This window comes from Drosophila nasuta, chromosome X (genome assembly GCF_023558535.2).
Source record: "Drosophila nasuta strain 15112-1781.00 chromosome X, ASM2355853v1, whole genome shotgun sequence".
NCBI classification, from domain to species: Eukaryota; Metazoa; Arthropoda; class Insecta; order Diptera; family Drosophilidae; genus Drosophila; species Drosophila nasuta.
Genome location: NC_083459.1, coordinates 32071051 through 32098724, shown reverse-complemented (window position 1 = coordinate 32098724; position 27674 = coordinate 32071051). Strand labels below are relative to the sequence as shown.

The 27674-nt window shown below is 34.7% G+C and overlaps 1 protein-coding gene across 1 annotated transcript in view; it reads right to left on the bottom strand.

The window, feature by feature from the left end:
* Window positions 1–24229, bottom strand: part of LOC132797363 (disheveled-associated activator of morphogenesis 1) — a 45734-nt gene extending 21505 nt beyond the window's left edge. Inside the window, exon 1 of the mRNA XM_060809085.1 lies at window positions 23905–24229. Within this exon, the coding sequence (XP_060665068.1) occupies window positions 23905–23952 (48 nt within the window). The 5' untranslated portion in view covers window positions 23953–24229. The remainder of the gene's footprint in view (window positions 1–23904) is intronic.
* Between the last annotated feature and the right edge of the window lie 3445 nt (window positions 24230–27674).

Sequence of the window (27674 nt, the reverse complement as noted above, 5' to 3'; positions counted from 1 at the left end):
TCGATATACCACTGCATTTAAAATTGTATAATGTCAACCAAAACATCATTAATTAACTTAGAAAGCGTCTAAGCATCTTATTCACAACCAAGTTTACAAAAATCATTCAGTTCCTACCGCCACAAAGTTATAATACCCTTCTAGCATATGGGTAACGAGTATGAAAAACGCAGAAAAAATACTAAAGGCTTATCGCTGTTCGCCATTTGATATTTAAGCCAAATAGGCGTCGACAGGCCAAGAATTTATGGCTCTAACTCGAGCAGATTGCATTTGCAATTGTCGACTCTCGACTCTCAACTCTCAACTGTCGACTATCGATCTGGGTGCAGCACAAAACATTTTGTTGGAGGGGCCAAAAATCAAAATGCCAGCCACTTGCCCCTAAAACTACAAATTCGCCATGATCGTCGCCCCATCTGCGAATCATCATCATTGTGAGCAACCACAAAAAAAAAAAAAAAAAAAACAACAAAAAACTTTCACTGTCATTACAAATGCGATGCGGGCAGCTTAGCTTTGGATGGCCAACTTGGGGGCGATTCTCTTGATAGCATGAAGGCCCCATTGTCTTTGAGGATGAACGCCAAACGCATTCGTCATGCCAAGCAGCTATAATCCAGCAGCAAATCCAGCAAGCAACAAGCCACAATTACAACTGCAATTTGACATGGCTTGAACTCACGCTCATGCTGGTGTTGAGGATGTGATGCTCATCTCAACTCAGCTCAGTTCAGTTCAGGTGTAAACGAGGCGCCCAGCAAAAAAAAAACACACACAAAGTGCTTTTTAATTATTATTAACACCAGCGAATGCAACAAAACGAACTAGCACAAGAGTCGAATGGAGCTCGAAAGCTACAGATGAGTGTGTTCGACGGTGAGATACCCACTACTTAAAATATACCAAATTAATATACTGTAAAAATACTAAAATTAATTATAGCCTAAGAATAGCTTAGCTTGCAAAAATGTAACAAATCAGGGTTCGACTTTTAGATAGAATTATTCTTAAAATATACTAAATTAATATACCAAAAAATATACTAAAATAAATTATAGATTCAATCCTAAGGGTAACTTAAGTCTAACATTTAAATATAATTATTCTATAAATATACTAAATTAATATACCGAATATACCAAAAATATACTAAAATAAATTATAGCTTCAACCCAAAGAGTAGCTTAAGTTCACCTTTTAGATAGAATTATTCTTTAAATGTACTAAATTAATATACCGAATTAATATACTAAAAATATACTAAAATATAGTTTCAACGCTAAGGGTAACTTTGGTTTTCGTTAGTTACAGAAATGTAACAAATCAGAGCTCGACTTTTAGACAGAATTATTCTTTAAATATACTAAATTAATATACCGAATTAATATACCAAAAATATACTAAAATAAATTTTAACTTCAACCGAAAGAGTAGCTTAAGATCACCTTTTAGATAGAAATTCGACATTTATTCATAAAATATACTAAATTAATATACTGAATTAATATACCCAAAATATACTAAAATAAATTATAGTTTTTACGCTAAGGGTAACTTAGGGTTTTGTTAGTTACAGAAATGTAACAAATCACATATATATATATTTCCTTAAATATACCAAATTTATATACCGTTAAAATACTACAATAATTTATAGTTTCTCCGCTCTATGTAACAAATCAGAGCTCGTCTTTTAGACGCTCATCAGCTGCACTAAGACAAACAATTCTAGCCTTCATCTACCCCATATTAACAAGTGGTAGAAAATCACATAGATTGCATCGTAAATTGCGCTAAATATCTTTGAAATTCCAATTGTTATGGGCTTCCATAAAGTGAATCAATGCAGCAATGAAAATCAAGCCAAGTTTTGCACTGATTTTCTTAGCTCAAGAGCCATCAAATCAAGGCTCGTTTGCAGTCTAATTCCGTCTTGCAATGAAATGGTGAATGAAATCGGGGAGGGGGAGGGGAAGGGGAGGTGGATTAATGCAAATTGTATTGTAAATACAAATTTTTGAATGATTTGGCAAACACAGTTCACCAAAAAATGTGCAGATTACAGATCTGCATAAATTTTGGTTGATCGCTCGACAAACTACACGCAACATTTTTGGTGGGAATAAGAGAAATAAAAAGTGAATTTGATTTGCGAGATCTCTGATGAGTAAAGCAAACACAAATTGAAAAACTTGACCCAAGACTCGAATTGAATTTGGGGGAGGAGTTGAAGCTGAACCTGTGTGCTTTGTTGCCATTTCCCATTTGAATGCTCGTTTTTTGGTTTTTGTTTTTCTTTTTGGTTTTGTTTGTTGCAATTTATTTACTATACTCGTATTTGTTGCTGTTGCACATTTGAGCTGACATTTAAAGTTTAGGAGGCCAGCGCGAGAGTTATGGCCAAAGCTTGGCGTATTAACTTGAAAAGCATTGCACTCGGATTATGATGAATAAATACTAAAAGTTGATATATGCTATGGCTGAAGACTGGAGATTATAATCTGAATAATAGGCAAATTAATATTATTTAAAGTTTGAATCTGAATAATACGCAAATTAATATTATTTAATGATGTTCTTTAAATGAATCAAATAAATATTAAAAACAAAGTTTGAATCTGAATGATACGTAAATTATTATTATTTAATGATGTTCTATCAAATTAATAATAAATATTTAAAACAAAGTTTGAATCTGAATAATACGTAACAAAATGTTTGTTTAACGATGTTCTATCAAATTAATTTAATAAATATTGAAAACAAAGTTTCTTCAGCTGGGTTTTAGCCAAGTTCTTTAAATTTGATGTTTGCCGGAAAAAAAACTTTTCTTCAAATCGATATACTATACTAATCTACTATATATACTCTATATACTTCATACTATATATATTTCGTGGCATTCAACTGCCTATATCCTATATTTGTTGTGGGGCTATTTAAAGCACATAATTATCGATTGACTGAAATTGCTTTTCGAAGTATGGTCAACAAATTAGTCGGCGCAACCTTCGTTGGCAGAAGAGCTTGAAAAATGGAAAAACAATTGAAAACTGAAGCAAAACCGAAGCTGGGCTTTTACTCTAATGAGCTGCATCAGCAATGGCAATTAATTATATTTTTAACACATTTATTTCTTATTGGTCGTTTTGTTTTCATAAATGTTAATGAGCTTTGTGGGTCTAGAACTTGTTTGAGCTGCATAATAAATAACGCTTTGAACATTTAACATTCAACATTGAACAATCTCCCGCCCCCAACTTGAGTTGCACCAGTTTTGAGGAGTGATTGGAATTAAGTGGAAACATGTTTAAGCTCTCTCAACATTATTGCTAATGCAATAACTAAGTACCTAAGTATCTCTATGTGCTTGGCTGCCAAACACACATCCATATCATAAATAAATGTATATTTAAGATACGCGCGAGCACAAAGGCGGCGACAGCGGCGTTTAGTTTGTTATTTCTAGTTTCTTAACATTTTGTTTTATTTTCATCATGACATTTATTCCGCATTCTTGCAACTTGATTTAGGCTTGCCCCGTTTGCTGTTTGTGTCGCCGAGTCTCTAGCTTTGACTTTGCTTTGGCTCAGATTCAGATTCAGTTTCAGTTTTAGTTTTAGTTTCAGGTCTCAGTCGCAGTCGCAGTCACCGTCTCAATCTTCGCGTGCACTTTGCCTCTCAACAGCTTTGTCGCCATCGACGACATTGTTTCTGTTGCTGTTGTTGTTGTTGTTACAAAATTCGTCGATTAAATCGTGCAAAATTCTGCGGCATGTTTTCTTATATACCGTGCAAACGTAACGCTCACAAATGAGGCATGATGAAGCAAAAGCACATATTAGGTTGGCCAAAAAGTCTTGCGGTATTTCCGATAGGTGTCTTTGCAAGCGCGTAGTTCTAGTTCTATTTATCGAATCGGTTCATGCGATACCTTTTTGGAAAGCTCTTTTCCCGCGCTAACACGTGTTTGATTTATTGTTGTTTGTCTTGAGTCGTTCGTGAGTTATAGCGTCACAAACATGGAGCAAAATAAAGAGAAAATACGGCATATTTTACAGTACTACTACGATAAAGGCAAAAATGCAACTCATGCTGCCAATAAAATTTGTGCAGTTTATGGACCCGATACAGTTTCCATTTCCACCGCACAACGATGGTTTCAACGTTTTCGTTCTGGTGCGGAGGTGGTCGAAGATGCGCCACGGTCCGGAAGGCCTGTCGTCGAAAATTGCGATAAAATCACCGAATTGATCGAAAGAGATCGGCATAGTAGCACCCGTAGCATCGGCCAAGAGCTTGGCATGAGTCATCAAACCGTTTTAAACCATTTGAAGAAGCTTGGATTAAAAAAAAAGCTAGATGTATGGGTGCCACACGACTTGACGCAAAAAAACATTTTTGGCCGTATGGATGCATGCGAATCGCTTCTGAATCGCAACAAAATCGACCAGTTTTTGAAGCGGATGGTGACTGGCGATGAAAAGTGGATCACTTACGATAACGTGAAGCGCAAACGGTCGTGGTCGAAAAGCGGTGAAGCTGCCCAGACGGTGGCCAAGCTTGGATTGACGGCCAGGAAGGTTCTTCTGTGTGTTTGGTGGGATTGGCAGGGAATCATCCACTATGAGCTGCTCTCCTATGGCCAAACGCTCAATTCGGACCTGTACTGCCAACAACTGGACCGCTTGAATGCAGCACTCAAGCAGAAGAGGCCATCTTTGGTCAACAGAGGCCGAATTGTCTTCCATCAGGACAACGCCAGGCCACACACATCTTTGGTGACGCGCCAGAAGCTCCGGGAGTTCGGATGGGAGGTTCTATTGCATCCACCGTATAGTCCGGATCTCGCACCAAGTGATTACCACCTATTTCTGTCCATGGCGAACGACCTTGGTAGTCGGAAATTGGCCACAAGAGAGTCCTGTGAAAATTGGCTCTCCGAGTTTTTTGCCAATAGAAAAGCGAGCTTCTATAAGAGGGGCATTATGAAGTTGGCATCTCGTTGGGAACTCGTCATCGAACAAAACGGCGCATATTTGACTTAAATCGCATTATTCTAACCAATTTTATGAACAATTGAAAATTCAATAAAAATACCGCAAGACTTTTTGGCCAACCTAATACAAATTGCAATTTCAATTGATTAAAAGCGATTTACAGCGTATCTGCTAGTCGACTTATCTCACTCTCACTTTCGTCGTAGAACTTTTTGGTTGCAATCCATTTTTGTCGCTTTGAGTTTGCACGAAAATGTTGCACATTTTTGTTAGAACATCAAAGTCGGCATTTTATGCATACGTATACGTAATTTCATTAGAGTGGAGTCAGCGTATTTTCTATTATTGCAAATACTATTTTTCCTAATAATAGACTCTGTATATTTTCAATTATTATAAATCCTTAAATATATGCTGCTCAAGAATATATTTAAGGATTTATAATCGTCGAGTTTATCCGTCTGTATAAACACCTAGATCTCAGACACATTTAGTACATACAATAATACCTAGAGTTTTTTCAGAAATACTTTTGTTTAAGGGAAAAATGTCTACTTACTAGAGGTCTTAGTTGCGTTGGCTGTCAATCTGGTATATTTTAGTACGCTATGGTATAATTTCAATGTAGTACTATATAAATATACCAAATATAATCTTTGGTATATTTTAGTATTTTACTGTATATTAATTTGGTATATTTTATGAATAATACCGCGCTGTTTTGCATTATTTAAAAATGTGTACTGTGTATCTCAAAGTAAACCACACTTTACTGTTGCATGTTAAATCAGAATTTACTTTCAGTTTCTTTTTTCATTACCTTCCTTAAAACAACTTCTTGTCTCGACTGTCATTGATCAAGCTAAGCTTCAAGTGTGATTCTTGCGTATGTGATTTTGTCCTCCATTGCTTTGCGACATTATTTTTCGATAAATATCTGTCTAAAGCCGCAAGAAGACGGCACTTAACACGTGCTCAGTGCACTGAGAGTATCACATTGTCATGCTCATGCTGATGTGTTCAGTTATCTAGTCACCATGAACAGCATTATCATCAACTTGCACAAGACGATCATTATTGAAACGATCATCATCATCATCATTAGGCCATTTGAATGTCACGTATCTGTTTGAATGCATTGGCCTTTCAGTGACTCCCAAGCCGGAGGCTTTTCATCTCTTTCTCTGCATTGCACTCTCTATCTCTCTCTCTCTCTCTCTCTCTCTTTCTCTCGCTCACTCTCTCTCTCGTTTACACTCTTTTGTTTCTTCTTCAATTCGACAATCAACGATGAAAGTGCTGAAATGAAATGCACCAACATCTAATATCCAAACACAAGCCTCTAATGCCTTGGCTTGTTATTTTTATTTTTATTTTTATTTTTATTGTTGTTGCTTTGACTGTCGTTGCTAACTCGAATATTTGCTTTGCCTCACGGCCACATTTTGTGGCAGGCCAAATGACTTTTGACACTCCATTATAGCAGCATTATTTTAGTATCACGATCTCTCACACACATACACATAAACAGACAACCCATAATCCACGGCAATCATGAAGCAAATGAAAAGTGAAAATTAATTTATTTATTGCACACTTTGGTCATTTGAATTTATTGCTACCACAAGAATTCCTATCAGCGATCTCTAATGCGCAATTTTATATACAATTTCTAGTTATATTTTATTTACATTTCAACTTTTAATAACTGTACTTTTTATAATTTAAATTAAATTTCCTATAAAATAAAAACAAAGCACTCTGATCAAAAAAATAGAAGTATTGAAGTAAGCTGTCCAAAATATCTCAACCAAATCATTTCAATCTCTCTGAGTAAAAGGTTCACACAAAAAAGTTTCTAAAAATTCCATACAAATATTTTAAGGCATCAATTTTCAGAAAAAAGTTTGCATCCGCTAACATCACCAAACTTTTTTCGAGATTTGAAATTTTATTCTTTCAAATTGAATACAATTTTTGTGTACTTCCAAAAAATTTAATACAATGCCTGTGGCCAAATATAAAGATGGTCGAAAGAAACGTGAACGTGGAATTGGTTTGTCCAACGCCAGCAGAAGAATTAAACGACCTGAAAATCCAACAACAAGCAACAAAATCTATTGCTATTCAGATATAGCTAAACTTGAGCTAATCCATAATCAACTGACAGACTTGGCAACTATTGTAAAAGAAGTTTCCAAGTTAAAAGATGTGTTACAAACCATTCAATATTCTATAATATTAAGAACTAAAAAAAAAAGACCAAGAAAATGGTATGAAATAAAACTGAGACAAGTTTTGGAGTCTCCATTGATAGGGAAATTAAACCAGTTCATTTGGTTACTATATGAAGTTTTCAAGTTAAATTTGAAATTAGCTAATATTGGATAAGAAGTTTTCAAGTTAAAACATGTGACGAAGTTATAAGCCATTCGAAATTCGACCAAGTTTTAAACCATTTAAAATTGTTTCGAGTTAAAAAAAAAATAATCAAAATTATTTGCAAGATCAAGAAAATGTTCTAAAATAAAAATGAGACAAGTTTTGGAGTCTCGATTGATAGAGAAATTAAACCAAATTAGCTAATACTGCATAAGAAGTTTTCAACAATTCGACCAAGTTTTAAACCATTTGAAATGTTGTTTCGAGTTAAAATTATTTGCAAGACCAAGAAAATGTTCTAAAATAAAAATGAGACAAGTTTTGGAGTCTCCAATGCAATTTCCAGACAGACTTTTACTTTTGTGTGCGGGTTTGGAAAATGGTTTTCAAGTGTGTTTATCAATTCGTAATTGTCATGGGTCTAGGGCGTGTCAGTTGATAGTTGGCAGTTGGCAGTGAATAAACGTTGGCACTTGCTACTTGGAACTTGGCACTTGGCATTGTCTCAATGAGCAATTTTTAACATTTTTTGAAATTTTTATGAGGCTTACGTAAACGTAAAGCCCAACGAGCTAAGCCGAAGACTCGAAGAGTCGAACCGATTTGAGCTTCAACATCGACTTCGACATCGACATCGACATCGATGGCAAACGGCGACTTCAAGTTGGGCTTGGACTTGACCAGTTGGCCCGGCGAAACCAACAACAACAATTGTTGTGCAATTTATCTTTATTTAATTGAACTTTTACTTTCGTCTCTCGTTGTCGTTGTTTTTGTTGTGGCTGTTATTGTGAACGCGTTTCATAAATTGCAAATAATTTTTTTAAGCCAAAATCAACTTGTAAAGTGGATGAAAAAAACAAAAAAAAAAAGTAGTCGACATGGGTTCGACATCGACTATGGATCATACACACATACATATATGCATATGTATGCGAGAGGTATGCGCGAGAGAGTGTCTGTGTGAGTGTGTGTGTGTCTGGAACTCTCCATGTTTGTGTATGCTAATCCGGTAAATCAATTGATGTGCGCCGCGGGCTCTTATAAAAATCGATATAAGTTATTAATTTAAAACAATGCAAAACCAAATCGAACCGAAGAAAATAGCGAAAAAAAAAATCAAGTGAGAAAGCTGCAGTCGAGTGTGCTTGACTGTGAGATACAAGCTACCAAACCAATTTTTAATAAAAGCAAAGCAGTGCGGTATTGTTTCATAAAATATGTTATACCAAAATGAAGTATACCTAAATACATATATCAAATTAATATACTGACAAATTCAAAATTATACCAAGGTTTATATTAATATATTGAAAAATACCGAAATATACCAACTGTTATATTTTGTATGTCGATATTCTCGGTATACTATTATATTCAATATATACTGTGTTTTGCTTGGTATAAAATATACCAACTGTTATACATATTTGGTATAACGATATACTATTGCATTCACTACATACTATCTCTTGATTGGATCGATATACTATTACATTCAATATAGTCAAAATCAATGTGCGTTGCTTGGTATAAAATATACTAATATATATTCGGTATATTAATATATACTGTGTTTTACTTGGTATAAAATATACCAACTGTTACATTTGGTATATCATTATATGCTCTTTTGCTTGTTATAAAATATACCAATTGCTATATTCGGTATATATTTAACTGTGTGTTGCTTGGTATAAAATATACCAACTGTCATATTTGGTATATCGATATATTATAAGATTAATTATTATTTGTACAAATTACTGTCCGACGTTTTAATACACTATCTTTCAGGTTTCCAGCGCATAAATCACAATTTGCTGTTTGCATAATGTTGATTTTTTTCCGTATTTTTTTAACTTCTACATATAAGTTACTCACACCATCAGCTAAATAGATAAAGTTGTTTGAATCAGATAAGTTGAGAGATTGAGAGAGATTCAACACACACACACACACACACACACACACATCATAATACCCTCGACATGCGTTTGATATTAATGAGAGGAGAGCGCGCAAAAGAAAAGCTTTAGAAAAGCCGAAAACAAGCAACATTTGATCAAACTGCTTTTTGTCATAAATTTTGTCTGTTTTGTTGTCTTTTTTTTTTTCTTAGGTATTTCTTTATCTTTAGTGTGTTTGTATTTTTTTGGGTAGAGTTGAGTTGAGTTGAGTTGAGTTGAGTTGAGTTTATAAAATACTGGCTAGCTGGCTGGCGTTTTAATTGACTAAACGAGACGCATTGTTAATCAGCTCCACAGGGTTCAATTGGCCTTTAATTGACCGACCGGACACACTTCGCCGCCGTACGCCGTTATGAGATCATTTTCGTGCCCCAAAACACGATTATTGTCCGAGATTAACAACAAAACAGCCAACAGCTCGTCATGTTGTCCACGTTTTTTATTGTATTTATCTTTAGGTCTGATGTGGGAAGTGGCCATTTGGTCAAAAATGTTTCGAGAGACTCTTTTGTCGCCATTGTCTCGTAAATCAAACGGCGCAAAACAGCGCAAAATTCTAAGATAATACACCATATAAAGCCAAATGTCATTAATTAAACGCATTACAACGTGATGGGGAGTGGGGTAAATTTTGAAAACCGAAACCAAAACAAAAACAAAAAGACTAAATGACATTCTATAGAGGGTAACTAAGCGTCGAGGTTGCCGCTGTTCGCAATCAATCACACTCAATTGTATGGCTAATGATCTCATAGATTTCAGTTTTGTTGTGGAGCCTGCTTTCATCAGATTTCAACAGGATATGCAGACAGTTGATGACCCCCAACAACAGCAACAACAACAACAACAACAAAGCGCTTTCATTAACTTGAGGCACGTGCGCCAAGGCTTCATGATGTCTTTTTGTCTTCTTGTCGTCTTGTTGTGCCGCCCTTTTTGGCTCTTTGGCTGTCAGCCAACACACAAACACACACACACACACACACACACACACACACACACACACACACACACACAGTCGCAGATTTCAAGAGCAACATCTGCTGCCTTCATCAATCTGAGCCGATGTCTTTAACTCAAACTTCACCTGCAGCAATTTCAAGGTGTCGATGAAGCTGCTGATGAAGCAGATGATGAAGCAGATGATGAAGCAGTTGATCATCAAGATGATGCTGCTTCTCTTGTTGTTGTTGTTGCCGTTCGCTGATGATGATGTAGAAAGCCAAAGCCGTCAAGTATCTTGACCCTCATTAATTCAAGTAAGCCGCAACTTGCAAAAACAACACAAAAATACAAAACAAAACAAAACGAAGCGAAACACAGTTTCAGTTTCAGTTTCGGTTTCAGTTTCAGTTTCAGTTGGCAAATACTCTAACCCAAGCGAACAGCATGACAAATTATGCAGTCTGGCTGAATAACCAAATGAGTATAATTGAAATGCATTTATACTAAACTACAGTCGGTATTGTTCTTAAAATATACCAACAAAAAAAATGCAAAAATATACCCGAATCTATATTTTTAATACCGTATCACTCTTAAGGATGGCGGACTAATATACCGAAAGAAATACTAAAAATATACCGAAGGTTTTATTTGTAATACCATTTTACTCAGAGTGTTGCTGGATTAAACTCATTTCAGAAATGTATATACCAAAAAATCCTTAAATATACCAAAGGCTATATTTATAGTACTCGTTCATTCTAAAAGTAAAGGGTTATATACCGAAAAATACTAAAATATACCGAAGGCTAAATTGATAATACTCAGTTTGGACATAAATATACCAAAAAATACTAAAATATTTCAAGGAATGCCGTATCACTCTTAAGAATAGCGGACTATTATACCGAAAAAATACTAAAAATATACCGAAGGCTTTATTTGTAATACCATTTTAGTCATAGTGTTGCTGGTATAAAACTCAGTCCAGGAATGAATATACCGAAAAAATACTGAAATATACCAAAGGCTATATTTATAAAACCCTTTTATTCTAAAGGTAAAGGGTTATATACCGAAAAATACTAAAATATACCGAAGGCTAAATTGATAATACTCAGTTTGGACATAAATATACCAAAAATTACTAAAATATTTCAAGGAATGCCGTATCACTCTTAAGAATAGCGGACTATTATACCGAAAAAATACTAAAAATATACCGAAGGCTTTATTTGTAATACCATTTTAGTCATAGTGTTGCTGGTATAAAACTCAGTCCAGGAATGAATATACCGAAAAAATACTGAAATATACCAAAGGCTATATTCATGATAGCCTTTCATTCTAAAAGTAAAGGGTTATATATACCAAAAAGTACTAAAATATACCGATAATACTTAGTTTGGACATAAATATACCAAAAAATACTACAATTTACCAAGGAGTATATATGCACAACCAACTTTTAATCTCAGGGTAGCGGGCATTAAAAACAGTTCAGGAATTAATGTACTGAAAAAATACTAAAAATATACCAGGCTATGTTTATAATAAATACTCTTCTACTTTATGGTATAAAACTATAAAAATCAGTTCAAAATCTTCCTAGAAATTGCTTTAAATATAATATATAGAAGGTTATTATCTGACTGAAACAAATTTGACATTTAATAAATATATATTCAGTATTTTTTACATGACTACTCTACAACTATTCGGTAATTTTTTGCCATTACGTTAAATCTATATTTGTTGTAAGTAGTTGTAGTATGTTGTTTTTGGATAATTTCAGTTTGGTGAGCTGCTAGTAAATCGAAAAGAGTTGGTGTTTGTATTTTTTTTTGGTGGCCTGACTGCAATTAACATACGTAATTTATTTAAATTCAATTTTGATTTAATTTGCTTCTTGTCGGCCGTTTTCACTTTCGTTTGGCATCCGAAAATTCCAAGCATCCGGCCAAAAAAAAAAAAAGAGAAAAAAAACATGAGCTTGGCGTCCCCAAGCCAACAAGCCAACCAGTTTACATTTGGCGATCTCTCGCTTGTTTGGGGGACCAAGAGATCAAGAGACCAGCAGACCAAGAGACCAACAGACCAGACCAGACCGGGCCTGACTGACTGCCCGCTTACCACGATTATTGTGATTATTGGCCCGGCTAAGAGAGGCGGCCGTCGCAGTTGGTTTCGACTTTTTTTTGGCCAGCGCGAAACCTCAAAACACACAAATTGAAAACGAAAGTGAAAATGTTTAAAAGGCGACAAAAAAAAAAAAGAAAAATATAAAAAGAAAAGACACACAACGAAAAGAAAAAGAAAAGACAAAAAAAAAAACAAAGCAGAAGATTGCATAGATCGTGCTGGCCACATTCAAAATGCTGTAAATTAAGTTGGCGATTTCTTGTGGTTAGCCGTTGTCGACATTGTTGTTGTCGTTGTGGTTGCTGTTAGGTGAAATCTCTCAAGCTGCTGCTGCCAGTTACACCGTCAGCGTCTTCCTCTTCTTCAACGATTGTTGACACACTGAGAAGAAAACTGCAGTCTTTCCCCCCATCTTCCCATTGGTCTCTCCTCCTAGCGGAAAACTTTTACCCACAACTGTTTTTTCTCCACCTCTCTGCATTTCAAAGTTGAGCGATCACAATTGATGCCTGTCAATTTACCAATTTCGTTTTTTTTTTTTTAACAGAACTTTTCGGGAATCAAGTAAACAGTGCTTGAGTTATCAAAGTGAAATCTTGACAAGGAAATTCAACTAAACAATTTGTAGTATTCCATTACTCTTCAAGTAACGTCTATCTTCAAGGTACGTTTTTGTTAAAGAAATTAAGAATTTACATCTTTATAAACATTGCCAGCTATTCTAGATCAAATTTGTCAGCTCAAAGCAGCAAACATGACCATTGCCAAGCGCAACTTGTTGCAGAAGAAGAAGAGCATTTCTAACTGTGTGTCCTTGAGCATTCTAAGGAAATACAAAAGAATGCTAAGATCACGCATACGCCCCATGTTCCGCTTTAAATCGTCCACTCAGAACGACAACGATGACAACGAAGAGAAGAGGCAGCAGGAAAGGAATTCAAAGAATCCTCAAATGAAGCAGATTAGAAAACAAACTTCAAAACAATTACACATTTAATGATACCTAAAATGCATTTTATATAAAAATAAAATAATAAATTTATTTGTTTGTCATTAAACATCTTAATTTTATGCCTAAGTTTTGCTTCATATAAATAAGAATTTATAAAAAAAAATACTATGCAGTAGAAGCTTAACTGTTCTCGATAGAGCTTTTTAAAGATCACGATTCTTTTTATGCAATTTCTACCTTCCTTAAATGCACATTCTAAAGAAGCACTGAAACTATTCATTTAACATTTTAATTAATGTTTTTTTTGAAAAATCAAGGTTGGCCAAGAATCAACGTTGAAAATGTTGTTTGCATCTCAGCAAGCTGGTCAAAGCTCGAACATTACTTCTACAATATTTTAATACACAAAATCTCATTGTGAAAAGTTATATTTATTTTTAAGTACAAATTGAGAAATTTTTTATTTGTTTTATTTACGCTACGAAAATTTGATACCTGTGTATATTTTTTTACAAACGTTTTCTACGGTGCGTATACGAAATTAAGCTGAATTTATTATTTCATTCTTTTGCATACCATATTTTGTTCAGTATACAAAATGGCCATTACTAAGCGCGTGTCACGCCCCTCGGCTGTGCGACAGCATCCTTCTGCATTCAAAAGGAAGATGCGCAAACCAAAGGCGCAAACCAAGAAGCTGCGTCGTGAAATGGAGCAACAATTGCTTAATACACTCATCCAAATGGATGACAGCAGTGAAGACGAGGAAATGATGGAGATATGTTAGATCCAGTATACAAATCCATATCAGCAAGACGAACAATATAAAATACATATATATAGTATAATAGTCATAATTTCCGGTAGTGATGACACAATTTTCGTGTGATACTTGCAAAATTAAAGTTGAAAACATAAAATGTAACTACTTGGCTGCTCTTTTGATTTTGTGTTGCAGTTGCAGTTGCAACTTTGAAAGGGGCTTAGCAATGGCAACTCGTTAGTTGCCACAACACAACAAAACGAGTTACGCAACGGGAATGGCTATAAAATGCAGATACTAGAAATGAACTCGGCCGCCTGCGTGGCCAGCTGAGAAAACATTGACCCAGTCAACCCAACAGCATCTAAGAAGGGGACAGCATCAGCATCCAAAAGCAGTTGTTCAACAACATTCGGTCAGTTGTTCATGCTTTAAAGATAATCACTTGAGATATAGGACAATGAGGTGAGTGTATCATTTATTTACATTTATACAAGTATTATTTCCCCAGTACGTTTTATTTTAACCTATTCTCAGTGAAAGATAAACAGAATGGTATTGTCAAATAAGAAATATACCTAATCTATATACCGGAAAACTACTTAAAGTATACCGAAAGCTATATATCGCATGATAATTTTATACCATGATAAATTTATACCATTGAATACAAAATATACCGAGAAAATACTAAAAATATGCCAAAGGGCTATATTTCGCATGTCAATATACTACCACATCAAAAATATACCAAATTAATATACCTCAAAATACTTAACATATACTGCAAGTTATATTTCATATATCGACATACTTCCATATTAGAAATATACCATTAAATAAAAGAATATATACTGAATAAATATACCTAAAAATATACTGCAAGCTATATTTCAAAATATACCAAATCTATATACCGAAAAACTACTTAAAGTGTACAGAAAGCTATATTTCGCATGTCCATATACCATCGCATTTAATTTATACCATAGAATACTGAATACTGGACATATATTGCAAACTATATTACGTATATCGACATAATACTATATTAAGAATATACCATATAATACAAAATATACTGCAAGGTATTACACATGTCAACATAACACTACACATAAAAATACTGAAAATGTACTACAAGCTAGATTTCGTATATCGGCATAAATATACCATAGAATACAAAATATACCAAATCGATATACCTAAAAATACTGAACATATACTGCAAGCTATATTTCATATATCGACATACTACCATACTAAAAATATACCATGGAATAACAAATATACTGAATAAATATACTAAAAAAAATATTACAACAAACTTAATTTCGCATGGCGATACCACCTCATTCAAAATATATCATGGAATTCAAAATACACCAAATCAATATACCGAAAAAATACTTAAAACATACCCCAAGCTATATTTCGTATATCGACATACTGTCACATTCAAAACATACCAAATCAATATACCAAAAAAATACCGAAAATGTACTCTAAAGCTATATTCAGTATATCGTGACACTAGCACTATAGAACACAAAATATACCACATTGTCAACCAAAGCAATTAATACCCGACATCTGCAGACATATACAAATGTTTCTTTCACTTGTTTTAAAACAGACTTGATTTGGTTGGAACAAGTGAATCTCTACTTTTTTAGATGTGCATATTTAAACTATTTAAACGAGCTGTGTTCTCACTTTTAATTCACATTTAATCACTCTCACTCTTCTTATCGTTTATTACGCGAAATTTCGCAAACTGTTGCAAGTTGAATTCGAAATGAAACTGTATCTGCATCTGAAGAAAATGTTTAACAACTCCTCTGATTGCCATTCGGTTTATCTCATTGCTTGACACTGAGACTGAACAATAACAACAACTGATAGTTGACATTGAGAGAACACGCCGATAATAATATTGTCTCGAACACTTGTGCCAATAAACGAGAAACAAAACACGATAGAAATGTATTATCTCTGTTATCAGACGCAAGACTTTCACCACAGCTGTTATAAGTTTTTGGTACAATTTTAATATACAAATAACCCGCATGCATAACAATTAAGTTGAAACGATAAATGCGCGACTTGCAGATGCCCTGTAAAATAAGATTGGCTACTAAAATATGAATATTGTTGAAGAAAACGGAATTGATCAGGAAATATTATTGAAATAACAAATACAAAGGGATGAACCAGAGCGACTTCAGGCTACATAATCACGAAATAGGGAAATATAACTATTATCATCACGTAGTATTAACCTAAGAACTTCTTAGTTTATTACTATACATTGTGAAAATATGATTGTTATTAGAAGTTGCTTTTCCTACTCGTATTCAATTAAAAGAAATGCGCGAGCAGCTAAGATTGCACATTAAGAAATTAGCACGGAATTATTTATAGTTTTATGGGCAACCCTTTACAGGGTATACTATATACAGTATACAGTATCTCGTGTATGCGAACACCAATTGTGATTGTGTCATCTCACGTAGGTGGTGGTCTCTGTTTTGCTCTGCATTCCACGGTGGCTGCAATCTCTGTGCTTTTCAGCTGCTCGCCGAGTTGTCATTGCAAATGGCATCGCATGGAATGCGGTGTTTGAGAGGCGACTACAACAAGAGGGGGGAAGGGAATGATTGAGTATGTTTAACAAAACTTGCAGCATGCAAATCAGAGTCAGGAAATTATTATTACAACTTTTTAACAGCTTCGTCAAATGTTTTTCTTTTTTCTTTTCGTTGTTGCTAGACATGTTTGTGAGTGTTTTTTTTTTTTTGGTTTTTGCTTTTGAATTCATTAGCATTACATAGCTTCCGTATTTGGCACCGAAAGCATTGGCCAACGTTAGCCACAATATGGGTCAGAGCTACCATAAATGGGGCCCAGGCCTCAAGCTCTCCCCTCAAGTCTCATGCCTCGGGTTGTGTGTCGACCGTCAAAGTATTTACAGCTATACGAAAGCAACAACACATAATATTGATACCGAGTTGGAAAAAGAAAAAAAAAATGAAAAATTTTTTGCTAAATCAGGCATCATGGTCGGGTAACACAAAATCCGAAACGAATTCATATATGCCGCAAGTTAATTTACTTAGTTGTGGTATCTCGAATTGCGACCACCTTCTCTTCCTCTTGCTCCTCTTCCTCCCGCTCTGCGACTTCTCTTTTCTGCTTGCATAAGCAGAATCAGCAGTCGACTTAATGTACTCAGCATTTAAATGATAAGCGGCGGCATACAACACAATTGGTATCATTGCCAGGGGCCAGGGCCATGAGGAAGCGGCTTGACATTGGCGGTTTGTCTTGGGTTACACACGCGACACAACACAACACAACAGGGCACAACGGTACGTATGCGTGATGCAGCTAAATGCGCATTTCAATGATCCGAGAACAACACAACAACGCTGCTTCACTAGCCTCAAGCTCAATCTATTAAATGAATCACTTCTGATCGATGGAAAGAATCAAGATTTACAACATTCAAATTTGTCAGCCTAAAGCTGCAGAGCTTCCATTATTGAAACGAATTCATATTCGCAGCTAAAAAAAATTGAATGCCTATTTATTTTACTATGTTAAAGCACAGACGAGTGTGCTCGACCATGAGATACTCGCTAGGCATTTTAATTAAATGCAAAACAATGCGGAGTTATGCTTAAAATATACCGAATTAATACACTAAAAATATACTGAAAGGTATTTTGTACCTTTGATAAGTAAAATAATCACAATTTATTCGATTTCTAATATACTACAAATATACTGAAATCTAGTATAATTAATATACTGAAATCGACATTTGGTAGATTTATATATTGCTACAAGAAAAATAATCACAATTTATTTGATTTCTAATATACTACAAATATACTGAAATCTAGTATATTTATGTATATACTGAAATCTGGATTTGATATATTTATATATTAGTATATTTATATACTGGAATCTATATTTGGTATATTTATACACTTCTACATTCATCTAAAAAGAAGTACTCACAATTTATTTAATTTCTAACAAAATACTACAAATATACTAAAAGCTATATATGGTATATTTATATACTACTATATACGCACTTTTCATGTGATTTCCAAAAAAATCAATTCAGTATTTAAATATACTGAAATCTGGTATATTTATGTATATACTGAAATCGATATTTGGTATATTTATATATTACTACAATCATCTGTAAAGAAGTACACACAATTTATATAATTTCCAACCAAATACTACAAATATACTAAAAGCTATGTATGGTATACTGGAATCTGGTATATTTATATACCGGAATCTATATTTGGTATATTTATACACTTCTTACATTCATCTGAAAAGAAGTACTCACAATTTATTTAATTTCTAACAAAATACTACAAATATACTAAAAGCTATATATGGTATATTTATATACCACTACATTCAGTTTAAGAGAAATACGCACTTTTCATTTGATTTCTAAGAAAATCAATTTAGTATTTAAACATTCAACTTGTGAATAATTGTTTCCTAAATGAATGAAAACATTTTCTTGTTGTTTTTCTATTGTAGATCATATTTGCCACTACAAATTCACATTCATTATATACCCTGCATTATTTTACTTTAATTTAATCCAGTTTAGGTAGAAAATGACAATTAAGCCTGCATTCTTTTTGTTTTAATAATTTCAATTGTGAAGTTATCAACAAATGTACAACAAATTGCTTCGTTTGTAGAAAATTCTTATTCTGTTCTAATTGTCATCAAATTTACAACAAATTTCTTAAATTTGTAATTTTTTGAAGTATTTATCCAGCACTAAACATTTACAATAAAATGCACTTACAACTCTATTGCTTTGTCATGTGAATTGTGTCCCTACAATATTATAAAAATACATTTGTTGAGGCGTGCTTCCATCTTTGGCTAATGGAGATTGTTGTTTTTGCTGCTGCCGCCCAGCATGGGAGATAAACACACACAGACACACACAGACACTCAGACAAAGAGTCGTAAGTAGAGTGGCAGCAATGTTTAATGGCAAAGCACACACACACTCGTAAAATGCAACAATGCCAGTAGACAACGACAACTTCCTTGTGCCGTTGACATTCTGAGGGCAACCCCACGCACTTGACACTTGTTTACAGGCAACTTGATTCAATTCAACATTAAAACATTTAGAAAAATAATAATAAAAAAAAAACGCAGCTCATAATTAGCCCCAAAACCGCCTCACCTTCGACGGCGATCAGCGCAGTGCAGCAGCCAAGCCTATTAGCGGACTGAGAGAGGAGGGGGGAAAACACAGACAACAGACGGAGGAGAGACAGATTGTGGAGTGCTCACAAGTCGTCGCCCACTTTACGCAATTGCCCAGGCGTTGACAGCTGTGACTGCGATTGCGATTGCGATTGAGACTGCGACTGCGACTGAGACTGAGAAGTCTCAGCTGCTTGATGGATTTACGATCAAAAGATTGCCTGCCACAATTGCTGTTGTGTTATTTGAATATTGCGTAAGAAACGCGAGGCGACTTTTCGGATTTCTCGATGTTCGATATCGAGGCTGGGCAATAACTCAATCCAAAAATCTGATGACGATTGACTTGCGCGGCATCGTTAATGCTAATGCTAATGTTAACGGCACTTCTCGAATGCCCCGTTCGACGCTCTGGCCACACAAGTTTGTTGCCTAAGTCATTCGTTTTGTGACATCAACTACCGCAAGCTGCGCTAGAATTTAACACCGTATCACCAGCAGCAGCCTCCACTGCTGTTGCTGCTGCTGCTTTCTCTCTCTCCAGACTGCACTTTGCATGCGATTTTCGGTTACATAAGCATACGCATTGGAATCACGCTTCAAAACTGGTTCGAACTCTCTTTTCTCACCCCTCTAACTACTCGCCACTCTCTACCGGTTGCTGTCACCTCATCATCATCATCATCATAATCATCATCATCATCAAGCGAGCATTAAGTGGCATGCGCTTTCATGACGTCAGTTATGCCACACAGTTCTTGACTCAAGACTCTAGAGTCGAGACTCAAGACTCAAGACTTGCGTTATTGACCCAGAGCCAGTTAAATGCTCAAATATTCAAATTGATGAATTCAAGCGCGTTTTCGAGCTGTTCGCAAATGTTGTAACAACTGGGTTATCAAACTAATACAAAACAACTTTATAATCGCAAATGCAGTTCAGTTGCAATAAAGTTGCAAACATATTACTTAATTCGTTGAACGAAAAGTCAAATAATGTAAAAAACTATTTTAGAGACAACATTTGTAAAAAACTGAAGAAATGTCGTCTGCATTATCTATCAAACTAAAACAAATTGCTTACAATCGCAAATGCATTTCAGTTGTAATAAAGTTGCTAACATATTATCTAATTGTAATATATTTGTTCATATTGAAATGTCATTTAAATAAAGTTTGTTATATATCTGATTGAACGACTTATAAAACATTGTCAGAAACTATTTTTGAGGGAATAGTTGATAGAACTGAAGAAATGAAACTAACAAAAACTTCACAAAAGCAATTCAGTTGAAGTAAAGCATCAGATAGATTATCGAATTATGATTGGAACGATTTGATGAGATAAAAATGTAATATATTTGTTCATATTCAAATAGAAGAAAAATATCATTTAAATAAAGTTTATAACATATTTTTAATTATTGATTGTACGAAAAGTAAAACAATGTAAGAAACAATTTGTGAGAGAAAAAGTGTTATAAATATTATATAAAGAACACATTGCTTGAGGCTAGAGTCTCGAATTTCGGTACAGACAATAATAACTATAGTTTTTGTGATTCCTGAAAATTTGATGGGAAACAATTTGTAGAAGTAATATATAAAATATTTTAGTATATGCAAAAAAGACAACTTATTACAGGTCTTAGTTGCGTTGGCTGACAATCTGGTATATTTTGCACTCTATGGCATATTTTGAATGTAGTACTATATAAATATACCAACTATAGCTTTTGGTATATATTTTAGTATTTTCGCGGTCTACAAATTTAGTATATTCTAAAATTTATACTTCACTGTTTTGGTTTTATTACTTATTTATATTGAAAACGCTGTTGTTTAAATAAAGTTTCTCATACACTTTTTATAAATTTATTGCAACGTTTTTAGAACGAAAATATAAAAGAATTTAAACAGTATATTTTATATTGAAAGCACAATTGTTGGATAGTATAGAAGAGTCGATATCGGTTAGGAAATTCTGCAAGCAAATTTCGCAATTCGCATGCGTTATCGATAATTGTGCTTGATAATTTATCGAGCGTGCTCAATTGAGCAATTGGGCAACTCTCTTTGTAGGCAAACACACACACACACACATACACACTCATAAACACATATTACACGCTATTCGATGTGCGCAATGAAAACAAACAAATGAAAATTATTTATTAATTATTGTTGCATACACAATAAGCAATCACAACAACAACAACAACAACAACAACTACTGTTAGCATTGGCTGCATAAAATCATTTGTTAGCCACTTCTTTTGGACGCCTCGTTTATTATGCGCTGCGCAGCATTTCGTCAGTTCAATTCAATTCAATTGGGGCTCATTGAAGCCCAAGCCTCAAGCAGCCACTTGGCATAATGCAGAGAAAGAGTGGAAGGAGAGAGCGAGAAGGGGAGAGCGAGAAGGGGAGAGGGAGACACACCGTCTGGGTATAGAGCAAACACTTAATTTTTTTTGAAGCGCATTTCACTTTCATTTTATGTGCGTTGCGGCGATCAAAAATGCGACGAGCGATTGGGAAAACTGAGCGCGAAAAAATTCCAATTTCAATTTCAATTCCAATTTATTGATGACCCATCCACACTTCGCATGCAAATTCGAGTCGAGTCGAGTCGAGTCGAATCATTTCAACTACATTTCGATGACTCAAATCAGTCGCAAATCTACTTAGAGAAAGGAGTTGCCTGCATCAAATCAATATCAATAATAATAACAAGTCTCCCAGTGACATTGCAGAAAGGGAGAACGTGAGAACGTGAATGGAATGTCAAATAGTTGGATCTATAAAGTGCACTTGGCTAATGAATCACATCTTAAACTTAGGGGCTTTCCACACACCGATTAGTTCGATCTCATTATGGAGTAAGCAGCGCGCAATTAGTTTAATCGTTGCATTTATATTATAAAATAGTGACAGCATTTACTTAGCATTCAATGGAAATGCATAAGTCACATTTCATTTCTGCAAATTCTATCAATGTTTATACCCGCTACCCATAGGGTAGAAGGGTATTATAACTTTGTGCCGGCAGGAAATGTATGTAACAGGTAGAACGAGGCATCTCCGACCCTATAAAGTATATATATCCTTGATCAGCGTCAACAGCCGAGACGATCTAGCCATGTCCGTCTGTCCGTCCGTCCGTATGAAACACTGGATCTCAGAGACTATAAGAGATAGAGCAATAATTTTTTTTTTCGACAGCATTTGTTATGTTTGCACGCAGATCAAGTTTGTTTCAAATTTTTGCCACGCCCCCTTCCGCCCCCGCAAATCAAAAAAAATCGAATAACAAACGTAATTTTAAAGCTAATTTGCGAATTTTGGTATATAGAATAATTACTATAGTAGTTGTGATTCCTGAAAATTTGATTGCGATCAGATAAAAATTGTGGAAGGTATTAAATAAATACTTTCGTATGGGCAAAAACGCCTTCTCACTGGGGGTCTGGGGGTTGCTTTATCCGACAATCTGGTATATTGTGCCGTCTATGGTATATTTTGAATGTGGTACCATATCGATATACCAAATATACCACTCGGTAAAGTTTTAGTTTTTTTTTTTGTAGTATTTTGGGTATATTTTAAAAATAATACCGCAATATTTTGCTTTTATTCAAGATGGGTAGCGGGTATCTCACAGTCGAGCACACTCGACTGTAACTTTCTTACTTGTTTTGCAATGTTCAGGTCAAGAATTTATAATTAACAATCAACTTAAGATTGGAAATATAAATGACAATTTTTCGGTTTATAAAACTTGCAGCTTTCGAAACTTTGGAGTTATTTTTCCGAAACATTTAACATACAACTAACTTATGACACACTTCAGAGTAAAAGCTGTACATCTCATATTTGCTAACAAGAATGTTGTCTATTTATTTAATTTATTTAGTTAAGAGTCACCTGCGAAATAAGAAATATCACCAATATTTTTCCTCCTTTTTTTTTTGTTGATTATATAACTAACAACAGTTCCAGTAATAAACATTCCAAAGACGAAGTTTCTAAGCTGTTATTTCTTAGTGTAATAAAAGATAAATTGGGAGATTAAAGTTTATTTTTATTTTCAGTGAAAAATTTTTGAATTTATGCAAATATTTTTCTTGTCTTTTTTTTGCAAATAATCTCTTATTAAAAGAAATTTTGATATATAGTATATATCAGTTATTTCATAATGTAATAAAAGTAAAATTTCGTAAAATTTTCATAGTCGAAGAATTTTTTGAAAATTATGAAAAGGCAAATAAAACCTTTTCTCTCATACTCAAAATTCGTATTTAAATTTTAAGAAGCTTTTTTTGCTACTCTCTTACCCAAAATTCTTATTTAAATTGAAAAACAACTTTTTTGGCACAATTTCAAGCAAAACATTTCGAAGCTTCAAATCAAATGTCAACAATTGCTAAAGATTTCCATTGAATCCCACTCGATTGAATTGAAAACTCACCGTATTGAACTTCTCCATGAAGACACTCATTTGATTTTTCGCTGCCATTTTTTAGCGGTTGTCAATGTTGACTTTGAAGAAAGAAATGCGTGTGATAAAAATCTTCTCACAACTTCACTTATGCATGGGCGACATCTGGCGGCGAGAATTGTCACATGACACACACGCACACATTAACACACACATACACACATAGACACACTGAAGAAGTTAGAAACGCTGAAGCCACAAAGAATAATCAGTGCACATCAAATGCATTTGAACAATATTTATTCAACAATTGTATTTCGGCTTTTTCTCTTTTCTTTACTATTTTTGTGTGTAAACAATAAACCGATACACTGAGTGCAAAAAAAAAATTGCTTGGCACGAGCAAAAAAAGAAATAACAAAACGCGCGCGAGATTTGTGTTCACCAAAAAAAGTGTTTGTTTCTTTCTTTCTTTAGATTTCAGCACCCGGGGCTTTGGCTCGCGTGCGTTCTTATCGACGGCTGGCAGCGCATTGAAACGACGCTCAAAAGACGCTGAAGACCGCAGCGCCAACAACTTGAAGAAACCACAAAAGCAAAGCCAAAGCAAAAACAAAAGCAGCGACGTCGAAGTCAGCCGAACGAACAGCCGAACAAACGAACGACGAGCCGAAGAAGCGCGAACGCAAAAGACAAAAGTTGCAATGCGACAGGTGCCAAAAGCGAGCTCAGTGTGGGCGAGAGAGCCACCGAGAGAGAGAGCGCAAGAGAGAGAGCGCGCTTGAAACCGGCTCATTAGCTGCCATCACTGTGTCGCTGCTGCAGCAGCTGAGCAGCTGTGCAGCTGTGCAGCTGTTACTAATAGAAGAGACACCACTGTTGTCTTTCGTTGCTGCTTTGTGGGTGGCAGCGGGAATTGTGCATACCAAAGAAATACAAAAACTATCCCAAAAACTTCAGCTTAAGGTCAACGTTAAAGCACATATTTGTCTGTTTTTGTTTTTAGAATGCAAAATCAGTTTGATGTTTTTATAGATGACATTTTTCACAGCGCAGTAATTGTTTTGTGGCGTAAGGCCAAATTGTACTTTTGTTTTAACTTTTTGTTTTGTTTTGTTTTGTTTTAATTTGTGGCGTTTAACAAAAGTTGAGCAATAAGAATAATTGTTATGTGCAACGTTCTTATTTCCAGGAACTGCGTTTTATAATTGCCAGCTAATTATTTTAAGTAATTGTTGAAGGCTAACGAACATAAAACCATGTTTAAAAGTTACTAGCTTTGCGACTTTAAGATGCTGGCTACAGAACTTTTGCCAGCTATCAAGGCTATCAAAGCAGTTAGCTATGAAACTCCACTCAAACTAAAAGCTGCTAGCTACAAAAAAATCTTGGCTGCTATGACTCTCTAGGCTGTCAAAGCTGTTAGTTATGAAACTGTGCTTAAATATAAAGCTGCAAGATACAGAACCTTTCCTTCATATGACGCTCAAGGCTATCAAAGCAGTTAGCTATGAAACTCAACTGAAACTTAAAGTTGCCAGCTAAAAAACTTTGCATGTTGACTGATATGACACTCAAGGCTGTATTCAATTCACCTGTCATAGCAGTTAGCTATGAAACTCCACTCCAACTTTAAGCTACTAGCTACAAAAAAATCTTGCCTACTATGATTCTCTAGGCTGTTAAAGCTGTTGGCTATGAAACTGTACTCAAACATAAAGCTGCAAGATACAGAACTTTTGCTTGCTATGACACTCACTTAAAGTTCCCAGTCACAAAACTTTGCATGTTGACTGCTATGACACTCAAGGCTGCATTCAATTCATCTGTCATAGCAGTTAGCTGTGAAACTCCACTGAGACTGTACCGCAAAAAGCGCACAATTTGTTTTGCGCAACTCTTTTATTTTTAATGGGGTATTTTCATAACTCTTTAGCATTTGTTGTTCATTATTTATTTATACATACGTATGCCTTGTCTCTGTGTTTTTTTTCTTTTCCACTTTTAATAATAACAACGACAGCAACAATGAGAATTAAGAGCTTTTGCACTGCATGACTAAACAAACAACAAGTTCAAATAACTTAATTAGCTTTGCAAATCCTCAGACACAACAATCGGCCAAACAAACTTCGGCGTGCCAACAAAAAATAATAAAATAAAATAAAAATATTGAAAAAAAAAAACATACGCCAATAAAGTCAAAGTCAAAAACCATTTAAGGTCGACGGTTCCCAATAGTTTCCAATAGCCCCAAATTGTCCAGGCGACGTCGGCCGCTTAATGACAAAAAGTCGAAAATATTTACGAGTGTCATGCAAAAAAAAAATACACGTAGAGATCGAAAATTATATACTCTAGAGAATTTATGAACAGAATCATTCAGTAGTAAAATGTCGAAAGTATTATCGCTAAAGATTTCAGTGAAGAAACCTTCCGTAGTTGTTAAGAAATTTGTTGAAAGTTTTGTCTCATTCTCCATAGCGAAGTTAACTTAACTTTTGGCAGTGTATAAACTCAAGCAAGCGAATCGCAGAGGCAGAAAATCATGCGCAAATAGGTGTAAAAAAAAAGTATAATAAAAATAAAATGAAAATCCAAAACTCATGGTAGCTATTTTATGTAACGGTTCTCATCTAAATCGTTGTCAATGTCTCCAACTGTCTGCCTTTCGTTCCCTCTCTTTCTATCTCTGCCTCTGTCTCTGCCTCTGTCTCACTTTTTCTGTTTTTGCGCCCAATTCCTGGTCATGCGCAATTAACGGTTCGCACTTGCCTTCTTTTCTTTTCTGTTTTTTTTTTTGGCAACTCATCAGCGAGACTGGTTTACGGATTGTAAATACATACGAAAACGAAAGACTTAGGCAACGAACTTGCGATGCAATTGAGTATAAAGCGATTCCAAATTGATGCACTTACCGCTTAGCATAGTTCATTAAATGCACAAATTAGTTTCAACATTGTTGTTTCTTTGGCTGCAAAGAAAAAATAAAGAAAGAAAGAGTTATAGATTGAATTAAACATTTTCGATTGTAATGGATTAATGTAGATTTATTAAAGCTTTAATGTCTAAGTGCACCCCTCATAATTATGAATTTTCTCTCTCTCTCTCTCTCTCTCTCGAGTAAACGCCAACTCACTGATCATCACAGCCTCTGGAAAGTCGTTAACAACCGCAGCAGCAGCAGCAACTCGCTTAGATCGTAATCGCCTATAACTTTGACTTATCACTCATATAAACACATTTTCCATTAGCCACTGCGCGAATTGCTCAAGAAAACGTGAAAACGTGAAAACTTTCCGACTCACTCGAAAGAACTCGACAAAAACCCATCCCAAAAAAAAATCGACAAATCAAATACAAAATAAAGTGCAGCAGGTCTCGAATGTGCTCAGCTAAAAGATACCCATTAAATGAATAAATAAACCAAAGCAATTGTAATAAAATTATGTTACCTAAAGCCAAGAAAAATGCATTAAATTGAAACACTTAAGTAAAAGTTTCATATTCTCATAAATTCTTCTAACTATAATTCTGTGTTTAGATAGCTTAAGTATCAAATTAAATTACGGAAAAAAAAGGTATATACAAAAATCTTAGTTATTCATTTTAATTTCTAAAATGTATCTTAAAAAAAAGTGGCATTGATTTTTCTATCATTCCCCACTTCATTTTGGGTTTACTTATTATATTTTGTGCATTATTCTAATACATTTTTCTAACTATAATTCATTGTTTAGTCATCCAAAGTATCAAAGATTTATTGAATTTCTTAATTTATCTTAGCTTTACTTTCTACA